The sequence below is a fragment of the Agelaius phoeniceus genome, chromosome Z (assembly GCF_051311805.1).
Source record: "Agelaius phoeniceus isolate bAgePho1 chromosome Z, bAgePho1.hap1, whole genome shotgun sequence".
In the NCBI taxonomy this organism is placed as follows: Eukaryota; Metazoa; Chordata; class Aves; order Passeriformes; family Icteridae; genus Agelaius; species Agelaius phoeniceus.
This window is the reverse complement of record NC_135303.1, coordinates 46,774,654-46,789,154: the sequence shown is the minus strand read 5'-3', so window position 1 is coordinate 46,789,154 and position 14,501 is coordinate 46,774,654. Positions and strand designations below refer to the sequence as shown.

General features: G+C 40.6%; 1 protein-coding gene across 2 annotated transcripts in view; it reads left to right on the top strand.

Moving 5' to 3' along the window:
• The window catches only part of DGKQ (diacylglycerol kinase theta), an 89,237-nt gene that overhangs the window by 62,329 nt on the left and 12,407 nt on the right, over positions 1–14,501 (top strand). For both annotated transcript variants that reach the window (XR_013180180.1, XM_054652814.2), the window contains exons 16-19: positions 7,067–7,218; positions 8,577–8,725; positions 9,323–9,504; positions 10,939–11,039. Coding sequence is in view for 1 of the 2 variants with exons in the window: in XM_054652814.2 (XP_054508789.2) it covers positions 7,067–7,218; positions 8,577–8,725; positions 9,323–9,504; positions 10,939–11,039 (584 nt within the window). In the remaining variant the exon portion in view is untranslated. The remainder of the gene's footprint in view (positions 1–7,066; positions 7,219–8,576; positions 8,726–9,322; positions 9,505–10,938; positions 11,040–14,501) is intronic.

Sequence of the window (14,501 nt, the reverse complement as noted above, 5' to 3'; positions counted from 1 at the left end):
AAGTGAGTCAATGTGAGAAGAGGAAAATTATTAACTGAGTGAAATTATATTTTTAACCAGGATTATGTAGGTTCTGTCCAAAAAAGAGTGTTGCCGTAGTTACACAACACCTCAGCAGAAAGTATCTTGCAATTACTATCTTTTTGGAACTGCATTATGGCAAGCAAAGTGTGAGTCCTGGTTTGACTTCTTGGAACATCACAGAAGGCCAAAAAAATTACATTTTTAGTGGGAATTATGAAATAGCTTTATATAGGAGGATATCAAATTCAATGGCCATTGTTGTTTATTCGCGTACCTGTTGTCACTGTTTAGAAATGAGTCCTACACTGGTCAAGACTTTCTGAAGGCAAAATTATGGTTTTTATATGGGTAGATACTAGTGGTAGTGCTCACATGCAACTGGCAAAATCAAAAGTTTCACCCCCTCCTAATAAACTGAGAGCCTTGTTCTTATGTGTGTATAGGAATTACACTTTGTGAAGTTCTTAGAAACCAAGGCCCCCTTGTCCAGGCTAGGTTTCAGAGTGCCTATTGTGAGAAACAGAAAGCAGGATGTATTTTTGGATAGCTGTTTTAGGTGTATTTTAGGCAAATCCATTATGAGCCTATAATTGTTGTCTGCAGTGTGAAGTTGAACATACTCCACTCTGTTGATTACATATGTCTGGTTTTCTGACACTGGATATGTTTGAAGAGAACTTCTTGATGAGGAGAATGTGGACATTGCTATCTCTTATCTGATGCAAGATATTTTTTAGAAACTCCAGTTCAGGGGACTGCTAGTGGTTAATTTCTAATACATAAGCAGGAGAGAGGGGCTGTACACCAGCACAAACATTGTGTTTCCATTTCAGCATGTGTTGTTTATATTTGGTCATCTCACTGCAAGGAGCCAAGAGTTAATTTAAATGATATTTCAAGTGTAGTTTTTTGTATGATTGTCCACCCAGGCTTATGCCATTTACTAGTTACCCAGAGCAGACTAATGGCTGATCACCATCTTTACTTTGGGTAGCTGTTGAACTAGATGATCTCCCGCAGTACTTTCCAACCCAGACTATCTTTTTAGCCTATGATGATAATAGTCTTTGTTTATATGTGTGCTGATTTAAACACAGTACCAGGAAATACACAGGAACTGACACAATACTAAATTTACACTATGTTTGACATTTCTTTTGTGAGTGAAATACAAAGAAGTTGGGAATGAAGGGCTAATAATTTTTCCGAATTGCCAGTTAAATTAAAGAAAAACCCAACCAACAAAAAAACAACAAACCAAAATATCCCTTCTTAAAAATTGGTAAAAGCACAGAAGTATTGGTGGTTAGCAGATTGCTAGTCTTATTTTTCTGAGGTGAGATTTGCTTACTCAGTGTTTGACATAAGGAGGAGGCATGGTTCAAGTCTAGCGTGCTCAGGTCTACCCAAGGCAATTCACCCTCTGATTTCCATTACTGAGAAGTCTGAGCGAGGAATCAGTTTGCTTAAGCTGCTTATTAGAAGGTCAAACAGTTAGTGTTGTCAGATGTGTTGATCTGTTCTGCTGTTTCAGGCCTTTAGGAATTTAATCAAACACTTTTTCATTTCACAGTATTCAAATAAATGAAAATACTCTCTCCACTGGAGTGTGAAAAAAAAAGTGCAGTATATTATAAACCTGTTTAGCTGCTGTGTGTAAGGAACTTTGGGGACAGTTTGGTTTCACTTTGGGGACAGTTTGGTTTCACTCTTTGGTATCAATTCAAGGTGAAAGACATTGCAGGACTAAATCTTTCAATTCAAAACTAATTTAACAGAACTTCTTTTGCAGCACAGGCAAGCAAGGAAGTCAGCAGACAGTTGTTTAAAGCCAAAATCACCACAGTTTTTTTTGGCTTTATCAGGAATGCCTTTTACTAGTGGAGTGCCCTCTGATATACTGCATCTATATTTGTTAAGAGTAGCAGGAAGATGAGTAGAAGGTTCTCAAATAGATGAAACTTTCCATTTCATTCATTCTACTAAATCCTCACACAAATATTTACATCTTAAAAGCATCGTAGTTAAGTGAGCATTTTAGCCAAAACATGAGTGGCTGCTTTTCACCCTTCTGAAAGGGTTGTTAACTTTTTCACCCTTTGCTGGAAGGGTTTTCAAGGATTGGAATGGAGTGCCCTGGGAAGCAGTGGGGTCACCAATCCCTGGAGGTGTTCAAGAAGTGACTGGACATGGCACTTAGTGCTGTGGTCTAGTCAACAAGTGGTATTCAGTCAAAGGTTGGAATTAATGATGTCTTTTTCCAACTTTTATGATTCCGTGATTCTTCCATTTCTGCAATATGCCAAAAAATAAAGAAAAGCTTATGGGTTGACCCAGCTGCTGCTCCAGTAGTGTTGTGACACCTTGCACATAATTTCTCATCAGATAGTGGGTCCTTTCTGGCCAGGGTGGAGAAAATTTGTGCTTGAGGCATTGTGAGTCCTTGCACATGGAAGATGCTGCTGGCAGGCATTTGCAAATGTTGAGTTCTACTTGTCAGAGATATCTGCAGTTCCTGGAGTCAGCCCACCGCCCAGGAAGATGTGCTGTGGTTGTCACACTGGTAGGGCTGGTGGCACAGAATGCCTTGTTCTGCTTTGTTGTGAGATGTGATTACACAGTACAGTCAATGGAAAGGGGATTAGCATGGATAATAAACATCTTGCTCAGTTTAAAGCCATGTTGTGCTACTCCTGACAAATTAAGCAATTCACAGTGATTGTCAGAGTGTCTAAGTCATGCAGCCTCCTTCAGCTGTCTGTAAGAAAGGAGCAATAAATTCCTTCCTGAATGCCAGCCAACACAAAACCCTTCTGCAGATTTCACTCCTCAAGCACAGTACTGAAGCCAGGGCTAAAGGGGGAAGGGAGTCCTCGGGCTGTGAGTCACATACTCTCTTCTGCCCAGTAACAAACTCACTCCTCTGTCCCCACTGGGGCTTTATTAAAGAACTTTTAAAAATTTAGCAGCATTAGAGTGCTACCCTTGTGGCTGTCTGTAATTGTAACAGAGTGTGCTCTTGAGAAGGAACAGCACCCTGCACTACTGTACAAACTGTTAAGACTTTTTAATTCTTACCAAAAATAATTGTTTTCTTAAAAGCTGGTCATTATCTGGGGATTTAGCAGTGTTTCTTACTCCTTTAAGCTTAATGAAGAGTTGTGATGGGAAGCAAGTTCACTGTAAGGACAAGCACTTTCTTGAAATCTTCTTTTTATTCTGGTAACTGCATCTAAATGGGTTTAGTTAGGAATTCACATTGGAAGTTACCTTAACAAAGGTGGGTTTGTAGTAGGACTATTCACTTTACACTACGTACAGATTTTTTATTAGCTCCAGGCATTCTCTGTAGCTGCTTGTGAATCTTAGTAGCATTCAGGGTGTATATTTAACTGGTTTGGGGGGTTTTAGGTATAGTATTGACACTTGATAAGAAATATAGTTGGCAATTTACAGTAAATACATATTTACAAGAATTTATGTTACTTGGGTAAGATCTTAGACAATTTTACAAAACACAGCTGTGCTTTTGAACGCCTTAGAGTGTACCATGTTTCAGAAATAGTTGTGATTCCCTTATGTTGCCTTTGAATTATTTCAGTTACTTGGTTTAAAACCCAGTGCATTAGAACGTGCCTCTAAAAGCAAGTAATATAAAACATGTGTTCAGCATGTCACTTCTAAATGTCCCAAACCAGTAATTTTAGAAACTGATTTCCTGAAGAAGAGAAGAAAATCAAATGTTCTTACATTCAAGTAAGGTATTTGTTAGACTCCAGAGCTGGGCTGGTTTCTTTGCTCTTCTTTGAAAAAGTTTTTGTCACTTCGAGCTGCAGAACTTCGTGGTTTTTTCTTTTTATTTACACTGTTAGCCCTCTTTTTTTAAACCCCACAAGTTTCCAGGCATTATACCAAGCCTGAGATTTCAGGTTGCTAGTTTTGTTCAGAAAGTTGAAATGGCTGGAGATAAATTTATGTACTTAAAAAGCTCTGAAGAGGAAGAAATGGGAAGTGGACAGGAGAGAGGGTAGGGCAGAGTAAAAGCTGGACAAGGAGTGCTGGAAGGGAACAATGTGCTCTGTTACCCCATGGGAGATGCTGTTTCCTTTCAGAGCTGCTCTGCCTTCTGTTACTCATGGGATTTAACGCCATGCAGCACTACAGGCTGGGCAGAGTGGCTGGAAAGCATCCCAGCACAAAAGGGGATGCTGGGGATGCTGGTCAACATCTGGCTGAACATGAGTCAGGAGTGTGCCCAGGTGGCCTTCTTGGCATCCTGGCCTGTATCAGCAATAGTGTTGCCAGCAGGACCAGGGCAGTGATTGTCCCCCTGTACCCAGCACTGGTGAGGCCACACCTTGTGTGCTGTGTCCAGTTCTGGGCCTCTCACTTCAAAAAGGACATTGATGTGCTGGGGTGTGTCCAGAGAAGGGAACAAGGCTCATGAAAGGACCAGAAAACATGTCTTATGAGAACTAGCTGAAGGAGCTGGGGTTGTTTAGTGTCCTGAAGAGGAGGCTCAGGGCTGACCCCATTGCTCTCTAAAACTCCCTGAAGGGAGGGTGCAGTGAGGTGGGGGTCAGTCTCTCCTGCCAGGCCTGCAGTGAGAGGACAAGAGGAAATGGCCTCAATCTGAGACACGGGAGATTCAGATTAGATATTAGGGGGAAAAAAATACCACTATCAGTGTGGTAAGGCATTGGAATAGGTTGCCCAGGAAAGTCACCATTCCTGCAGGTGTTTAAGAGGCATTTGGATCTGATGATGATGTGGTTGAGTGGTTTAGGTGTTACAATGGCAGTGCTGGGTGGGTGGTTGGACTTCATGATCCTAGAGTTGTCTTCCAAGCTTGATGATTCTGTGATTATCAAAAGGCTATTCTAAGTGGGATATGGCAGATGATGGTGCAGGAACTGACAGAGTAACAAGATGGCGTTTGCTTCTGAAAACACCAGATCTCTGCTTACTCTTCCATTAATTCTTGAATGGCTCAAGGAGATGAAATCCACTTGTCTCTTTGGGATGCATGGATCTTTGAGCTGTTGACTTAATACCTTTTGTGACAGTGGCACATTATGTTCCATAGACTTCCTTTGCTGCCTACAAATATCCTTTCCACGTGCTTAACAGAAATGAATATATTACCCTTGTTATGTGTTGGGCATGCTTTGAGTAATTGTTTCCCCCTTTCCAATAAGGCCTGAATGTAGAGGCCAAAGGTGTTTTGACTTCAGTTGTCAGTCTAGCATGAAGGTGGTTCCTTTGGAGAGAGCTGTGTGTACAGCTTTCAGCCTCTTTATTATCAACCTACTTCTTTTGTCTGCAGTGGAACCTTTCCAGTAAAATAAAGCATGAGATTCTTTTGGCTGTTTGTCCCCCAAAACAGCCCTTGTTTGGCTCATTTGTTTTTCAAGATAAATTTTCAAACTGAATGTCTTGTAGAATCTGAAGGATGAGTAAAGAAGGAGTCAGTGTGTGCCTGCTTCACCAGCTTTTATACCTTAGTATAAAGTGCTTTTATACCTGCTTAGTGTTCCTCTTCTCAATGTGTTTTCTCTTTATCAAGACATGAGTCACACTGGATGGCAGAGCACATTTCTCATGCAGTGTTAGAGGAGAAGGATTTTTATATGTTTGTCAGCATCTTGACACATCTGGCAGGGTGTGACTTGCAGAGGATTAGCACCCAGCTCTTCTAAGAACAGAAAATTAGAAGAAATCTCCCAAGTACTGTGAAGACCCAAACAATCATTTGTTTGTAAAGTACCTAAATCAGATCACAGGTGTGGGGTGTCTCAATGTCGGACTCCATTTTTCATCCCCACAAATATAACTCATAAATTTGACCCGATTTCTCAGTTGTTCGCCTCAGATTATGGTCTCTGGTGGTTGCTCACAGGCAGCAGCTGAAAGGCTTTCTGGGTGCCGCCTCCTCCCGTCTGTAGCTGTTGGTATCTCTCCACATGCTTGCACGCTGCAGTCATGCTGCTGCCTCACCGACCCCTGAATCATTCTTGTCTAAATTGACTTATATTTAGCACTGTTGTTCTGTTCCCTGAATCCATCCGGTCAGCTGCATGACAAATTGCTGTTCCCTGAATGCTGTCCAATTTGTAAATAACAATTTCCACAACTTAGGGACCATGGCAAACATTTATGTCTAGAGGTGCAGTTGTTGAAATGTCCAGTGGACTTTTCTGTCATGTACCTGCACCCCAGCTTTGTGTCAGGATGGATGAAAGGTGTGCTGGTGATTTCTAATCTTTCTAGAACTAGTTAGAAATAATTTTACAGAACTATTTATGGGTGGACAGGCTGAGTGAGCACTAGTCCCAAGGTGCATCTGTTGGCTGGAAATTTTGACCTCCAGTGAGGCTGCTCCTATGCAGTCCATGGAGTGCCCCAGGAAATCACACTTCTGCCATGTCCAGTGGCTTCCTTTGCAGTTTCTGGAGGCTTTGATGGTCCCTTCAGCAGCAGTTTCAGTAAGTCATAAGATACTGGCACCCCTGAGTAAATCCTCATGATGGAAAAGCTTAGCTTACATATTTTTAAAAGAAGCTTTCAGCTTCTAATTTCATAGGCAGAAGTACACCACCGTCTGCCCCAAACATCTTAATTTTTAAATGCTTTGTCCTTGTAAATTGACATGCATTCTAAGTCAACCACAAAACTAAAGAAAGATTTTTCAGTTGGTTTGGGGAGAAGATGTTGCTTTTCAGGGAAACTGTTTTAATTGTACAGAACTCTTATCCCTCACACTGTTCTTTAGCCAGGCTGTTTACTGAAAATGCGTAGGAAGGGCTACTTAAAATGCCTTGGGCTCAAATGTGTACTTGGAATCGGTTAAGGAGCCTTAAATTCCTAGGGAAGTAAGATCAGCAGCTAACCTGTCCATTGGCTGGACCTTGAATCTTTTTATTTATAGAATCTGGATTTTTTAGTCAGCATCAAGGAAGCATCAGGTAGTATTTCTGAGACGCAGTATAATTTTCCTGCCTTTTCATGGCATTGACTTACCCTTTTTCTTGTCTTCTTTCAGGCTTCCAAGATACCACAGAATTGTTGCCCACTTCTTGTATTTGTGAATCCAAAAAGTGGTGGTCTAAAAGGCCGGGATCTGCTGTACAGTTTTAGAAAGTTGTTGAACCCACATCAAGTCTTTGAACTAACCAATGGGGGCCCACTGCCTGGGTAAGTCATCCTGGGTTTTTTTTGGTTTTTTTTTTTTTTAATTTACATTGTTCTGTTATTTTTCAAAAGGGTAGACACTTATTTTGAAGATCTAAATTTCTTCTGTTCTGTGCCTGAAGATCAGGGCAGTGGATCATTTCCTTCTGACTGCTCTTACTGTGAGAACATATTTAAACTTTAGGATTATCTAAAGAAAAGAGAATAGAGTAGTTCCTGATGTATATGCTTCTGTCAAATCTAGCACAATCTGGCCCTGGGAAAGTCACATGCACTTTACAGTAGCACATATTTAATAATTATTGAAAATAAATAGATTTTATAAATGAATGGAGATGGAAAGAGAAATGTAACATTTCCTGATGAGGGTGGATTTTTGCTTTTATTTCTTCTGATGTTTCATGGGAACTACCAGGAATGTATAATAAAATTTTCTATTTTGACTCTTGAAACTTGGCCGCAGTTGCAGAATTAACAGGGTTTGCCTGATCACAGCTGCAACATTTCTACAAGGAACAGAACATAATGTGCTTGTAGGAAGACAGGAACTGATGACTTGATTTAATGAACCCCACTTTGTTACAGCTTCATAAAACTGAAAGCTGTAGCCTATTCCTCATTCCTTCACTACTACTTAACAAAGAACTTGTCATGACAAGATCTTCAAAACAAAAGCTTTGTGGGAAAAATGCAGCTTATGTAGGAGACAAGATAAACAAGATACACAAACTAATTTTTCTGTCAGAGCTGTATAATTCTGTTTTCTTTTTAATGCACTTTAAGCTGCAGCTTCAGTAACCAGTTCCTTTTGTTTTGGCTTTGGAATCTTTCTGTAGCTTTATGGCAAAATGCTCCCACTTGTTCATTGCTTCTTGTGCAATGGGAAATAACAATTATTTTCCATGATATGTTGCTATGTAGGATGAAAAGCCACAAAAGGTAAGCATCACCAGGAAAACAGTACTATTAAGAAGAAAATGTACTGTGATACCTATGACTAAGTACAAAAACACCACCCATAATCAACATCTCCTCTAGGATTTACAGAGTTACAGATGTTCACATCGAAATTACGACTAGTTAGGTCTCTGTGCCCTTGAAAAAGGAAGTGATTAACCATTTAGTTCTGTCTGTGAAGAATTTTAGAGGAATATGGTTTTTCACTCCTTTTAAAATCATCTTTATCTACAACTTCATATTTTTCTATTAATTTTGCTGAATTTGATCCAGAATCTGATGGTAAAGGGGCATGGGCAGAAATCAAATAATACTGTGTTATTTTAAATAGCATATTGGGACTTTGCATTTCCTATATTCCAATGTAACTTTTCTTTTCCCCTGTGCTTCTCTTCACAATGGAGGTTTCACACGTTCTCCAAAGTGCCCTCCTTCCGAGTGCTGGTGTGCGGAGGGGACGGCACCGTTGGCTGGGTCCTTGGTGCCCTCGAGGAGATCAGGCACAAGCTGGTGTGCTCAGAGCCCTCAGTTGCCATCTTACCTTTAGGAACAGGTGAGAATCACAGCAAGAACAGAAGCTGAGCACAGAAGCCCTCTGGAAGGTTTTATCTCTATCAGTCCGACACAGGACTTGGTTTTGCAGCTGAGATGCCACAAGATTGAGTTCAGGCTGGTGCTGGAAAGTAAACCACAGTATCAGCATTTCAAGGAAATGACAGTCATGCTTTTATTCTGACAGTCAGAAAAACAGCATCAGGAGAAACAAGCGGCAGGAGTGTTGATATGTGTGTGGGTGAGTGGGCAGGAGTTGGGAGGGCAAATATCCTCCTCCTGACAAACACAGGTGCATCAGCCATTGCTGTAGACAGCAAACTTACTTGCTTCCTAGCGTCTCAACTCCACAACAGGTTTTTTTTCTACCACTTTTTGTGAAAATGCTCCAGTGTGTCTGTATGCAGTGGTAAGCACATGTGCAGACACAACACAGCTTAGATTTTTTTTTTTTTTTTTTGTGCTAGTTAACTCTTTCTTCCAAATGAATGAGTTCTGTGACTTGATTGGAGCACCTTGGTGCAGTGTGATTTGTAAAACTGGGCTGATGCACTGATTGTGAAACAGTCACCTTTTGGTGTTCTTCACTGTTGCCCAGGTAATGACTTGGGGAGAGTCTTGCGCTGGGGAGCTGGCTACAGTGGGGAGGACCCATACTCCATTTTGATTTCTGTGGATGAGGCAGATGATGTTCTTATGGATCGCTGGACTATCCTTTTGGATGCAGAAGAGCCAGCTGAAGGAGCAGAAAATGGCATTGCGGAACCTGAGCCTCCCAAGGTAAGCTGGGCACTGTTTGGGTGTGATTCTTAGGAACTGTTGCTCTAGTGAAAATCACAAAGAGGATGGGAATTAACATCGTTTAATTTTTACTGCTAACTTGTCTTTGTGATTGGGCCTTATTGGGGTGTTTCCTAGTGTTTCAGTTCTGGCAGGGCTGGTTGACTGCAGAGCATCTTTTGTGGCTGTTTAGCAAAAGGCATCTGATAGAGGATTAATTAAAATATTCACATGGCGATGGTGTTCCTATATGCTTCAGCTGGAAAAAAAAATTCTCAAATAAGAAAAGGCTTTGGAAGAAATGCCAAAACATTTGTAAAACTGGAGTGTCAACCAAAAAACATTCCCTTCCCCAAGAGGCACTCTCATCTTTTCTTTCACAGTTTTAGAAATTACTAGGAGTTGCTACCATATACAGGAAGTAAATCCTTCCATCATCTTACTGCTATTGTGTTTCTGTATATGTGCCATCTGTTATTTGCTTTTTTTTGTTTTGAGTGAAAGTCACTGTCACTTGGTTCATATTAACTTGTTTCTGTTTAGGAAAATAAAAATGTTGACTGTAAATGGTGATTTTGGAGCTCTATGTGAATCCTAGTTCTGTCTCTTTTCAGATGAAAGGAAGAAATTGGACAAGGGGCTTGCAAAAAAAAAAAAAAAAGGCAGGAAATCATAACAATGGTAGCAATTGTCCAAGATTTTAGTCTGGACACTGGAAAATCCTAGGCGTTACAAGTCCATTGGAGGATTTAAGATGCTCAGGTTCCAGCTATTTTTCACTTAGTGGAGACAGGGGCTTTTTTTCCCATCTGCTTTTTAAAAGTGAAGGATGGGAGAGTAAGGCCTATGATAAAAGAGTTATGGAATGAACTGGCATGCAGAGAAAGATTTAATGGAAAAAGTGGTCGAAATCTGTAGAAACTTGAGGTCGGCATATAGGGAGCTAGTTAAAACGCAGCTGAGTAGGTGAAGTCAAGTTGTTCATTCATCTGGTATAAGCTGGTCACCTTCTAAAGTAAGATTGTCTTCCCAATGATATAATATAAATCCATGGCTGATGCCAAAAATAATAGTGGCATTAGTGTTCAGCAGCTTGTGGAGTTATTGCATAGAATTGCTTTGAGAGGTTGAGTTGGTTTTATTTCTGCATTTGTTTTTATTTCTGCCTTATTATGCCTGTTACTTTTAATTAAAATATTAAATTTTGAAGTTTCTGATACTTTGGAAATAATGACTAAGCATGTCAACAGTTGTCCATGCAGCTTTATTTTTAGTGCAGTGTTTCTGGAAAATGTTTTCCAGAATCTGTCAAGATGCAAGTGACTTGGAAGAATCATCTGCAAAGCTTGCTTTTGTTGAAAAACTTTGGAATGTCTTCACTTTTCATTTATAAATGTAAGCAGGAAATGATACCTTTTTTTTTCTTTTGGTCAGATTGTACAGATGAACAATTACTGTGGTCTTGGCATTGATGCAGAGTTGAGCTTGGACTTTCATCACGCTAGAGAAGAAGAACCAGGGAAATTTAATAGCAGGTAATCCTGTGGAAACTAGGTATGAAGGTCAATTTTGTGGTATTGCATTACTTCGAACTTATACTGCAAATGATAATCTTAAATGCTACAGGTATCCACTAATATTGCTTGTGGCAGAGCTGGGACAAGGAGGAATTAAGCTAGCCAGGAAGTCATAGACACAAAGTTACTTTGTTTTGTTGGTTTGGGTATGGTTTGGGTTTTTTTCCCTCTACTGAGAGAGCAACAAAGCAGTTTTTGGAAGCCATGTCATTGTTATTCAGTATTTTTAGTTGTCAATAACTGCATTGTTGAGTTTAGTGAAATTTTGAGATAGTGGAAATGTCACTTGCTCAAAGCCTTTTGCAAGAGTGAAGGCAGTGCTGCTACATGAGCAATAAACACTGTTCAGAAGTGTTCAGAACTTCTACTGTATGTTTTTTTGTTTTGCCTAGTGCTGTTGCAGCACCTGCATGGAAGCATAAAAAACTCTCTATATCTCAAGTGAGAATGATATTAAAAATGTGTTGACGAGATCTTCCTCCTCTCTGGCGTGCACATCAACCAGTAATGGGACTTTTTCTTCTTCCCATAATTGCTGAAATTGATAAGCAAAAGAAATCATGTCTGTGTAATTAATCAGTAATTACTTATAGAAACTGGTTTTGTTTGCCTTCCTCTGTGTTTGTGATTAAATGCCTTCTAAATTGTCTCTTGGTTCTCAGAATTACAACAGCCAGTTACAACTATGCAGTGTTCAAACTGTAACTATTAAAAATATTCTCTGACCAGTTATGAGTGCAATGATGTGTAATCCAACCTGTCTTGTAGTGTTCTGCCGTCATTACAGGCATTGCTCATGGTGCTTTTCTTAAAAACTGACTAATACAGTTGTTGATGTAAGTACATAAGTTGCTATTAGCCACTGGTTTGCATTTTCAATACTTGACTGAAAGCATCTTAGGTAGTAAAGTCAGGTAATAAGTTTGTGTGCGGCAGTGTCCATTCTAGTAGGAGAAACTTTCCTAGATGGACTTGTGCAGTTAATATAATGTACAAGTTATGTTCATTCTTTCTTCAAAATATAGTACTCCATATTTGCAAAGCTGCAGCATTTCAAAATATTGAAATCCTCTTCTTATTGCCACTGCTTTTAAGGGATGTACTTTGATTGCTATTGCCCTGTGCGCTTTTCATCCTTGTCTTCATCTCAGTCATTTCCCAGTGTGCAGCATCCATAGTGCAGTGGACAATGTCTTGGTATCATTCTTGCAGAGTGACTTGAAGGACTTGTGGGAAAGAAGAGAATTAATTATTTTCCCAAATCTAAAGGGCTATATACTTCTGTAAAGGAAACATGAAATAAGGAATTGAGGTACATTTTTGCGGACGCCAAAAGCTTGTGCATGCCAACAGCGCTGACACATGATATTTACCTTTGACTGCCTGTGAAAATGACTGCTACAATAGTTGAATTTATGCTTCCCCATCATAAGCAAGTGCACGCTCTTGCCAGTAATATTAGATTCTTTTTTTTTTTTTAATTATTTCTAGTAAATTAACTAAAAGTGGTATCTACTTAATGCAAGATGCCACAGCTGCTGGCAGGTAAGCTCGCTACTCTTGAGTGCAGAACAGGAAGGTTTGGGTTGTGGCAACAGAAATTGCAGATAGTCCTTGAAATACAGGCTTGAGTGCTCTTCTGAAGCAAGACCTTAAACTGATAAATGTCCCAAAAGCTGTGTGCTCTCTGGCCTCATTCAGAACAGTCTCTTTTTATGCTCTGGACTGCTTATCTTTTGCTAGCAGCTCAAAGTGCAGTGATAACACCCCTGCAGGAATTCAACACTCATCTTGCATTGCGAGGCAGATAAAAATAGTGTCTATTGTGGCAGTGATGGTCTTTGCATTGGTGACTGCCAAACTATATAACTTTTTTTCACAGTGTAAAATTTAATGACAGGGCATCTGCCTTCATTCACGGAATCACAGAGTGGGTCAGGTTGGAAGAGATTACAGTGGTCATCTTCTCCAACCTCCCTGCTCAAGCAGGGTCATCCCAGAGCACTTGGCACAGAATTGTATTCCAGATGCTTCTTGAATATCTCCAGTGAGGGAGACTCCACACCCTCTCTGGACAATCTGTTCCAGTGCTCAGTAAGACATTGTAAAGAAAAGTAAAGAAATTGTTCCTCATGTTCAGGTTGAACTTCTGTGCATCAGTTTCTGCTCATTGCCTCTTGCCTTTGCTTGTTGCCTGGCTCTGTTTTCTTGATACTGTCCCTTCAGACACTTACAGACATTGGTAAGGTTCCCTCTCTTCTTGAGGCTGAACAGGCCCAACTCCCTCAGCCTTTCCTGGTTAAAGAGATGCTTCAGTCCCTTAATAATCTTTGTTGCCCTTCACTGGACACAATCCAGGAGCTCCATGTCTCTCTTGTACTGAGGAGCCCAAAACTGGACACAGACTGAAGATGTACCTCACCAGGGCTGAGCAGGGGGGTAGGATCACCTCCTTCGACCTGCAGGTTATGCTCTTCCTACTGCACCCAGGATCCAGTTGGCCTCTTGGCCCCCAGGACACATGGACGTGGACAGCTTGTGGTTCAGGACATGGACAGGACACATGGACCAGGACACCCAGGTCCTTCTCCTCAGAGCTGCCTTCCAGCAGATTGCCCCCAGCCTGTGCTGGTTCACGGGATTATTTCTCCTAGATGCAGGACTCTCCCTTTGTTCTTTGTTGAATTTCAGATTGTTTCTCTCTGCCCATCTCTCCAGCCTGTCAAGGTCTCTCTGAATGGCTGCAGGTCTCTCTGGGGTATCAACCAGTTCTCCCAGCTTTGTGTTGTCAGTGAACTTGCTGAGGAGGCATCTGGTCTTCATCCAAGTCACTCCCAGGGGGATCCTGGAGCACTCTTTAGGATTGCATACTGCAGAAGAGATCACATCTTATTTGTACCATCCAAAATGGCAGGAGATTGCCAGGGCAAGCAGTTTCCTAAATGCAAGGTTTGGGAGAATATTTTGCGCAATTTAATGCAATGTAATACAATATCTCTTATTTTACAGAGATATGTAACTGTTCTGCAGTTAGGGCACTGTGAAGTATTCTTTCAGTTTCTGAAGGCTTCCTTCTTCATGCAAGAGAAATTAGTACTTCTCGGGGATATTGCAAGTGTTGTGTTTCCTACTGATATTCCAGTATTTTTCAGTTGTATCCAAATTAGACAAAAGCTGTCTTAGCATAGACACATCTTGCATGGAGCAGAAGTGTATGTTAAATGGTATTACCTGAAGTACCTTTAATTTGGTGCTATTTTAAACTGTTAGGACATAGGACTAATCATTCCCAATGTAATAATTTAAGATAACTGAAAAGTGTCTGAAGATTTGGCTGTAACCTGCATTGGCTGTCTTCCCCACTTTAATGTCTACGGTATTTAGACGTAATGCTAGAGAGATTTTGCAGAGATGAATTCC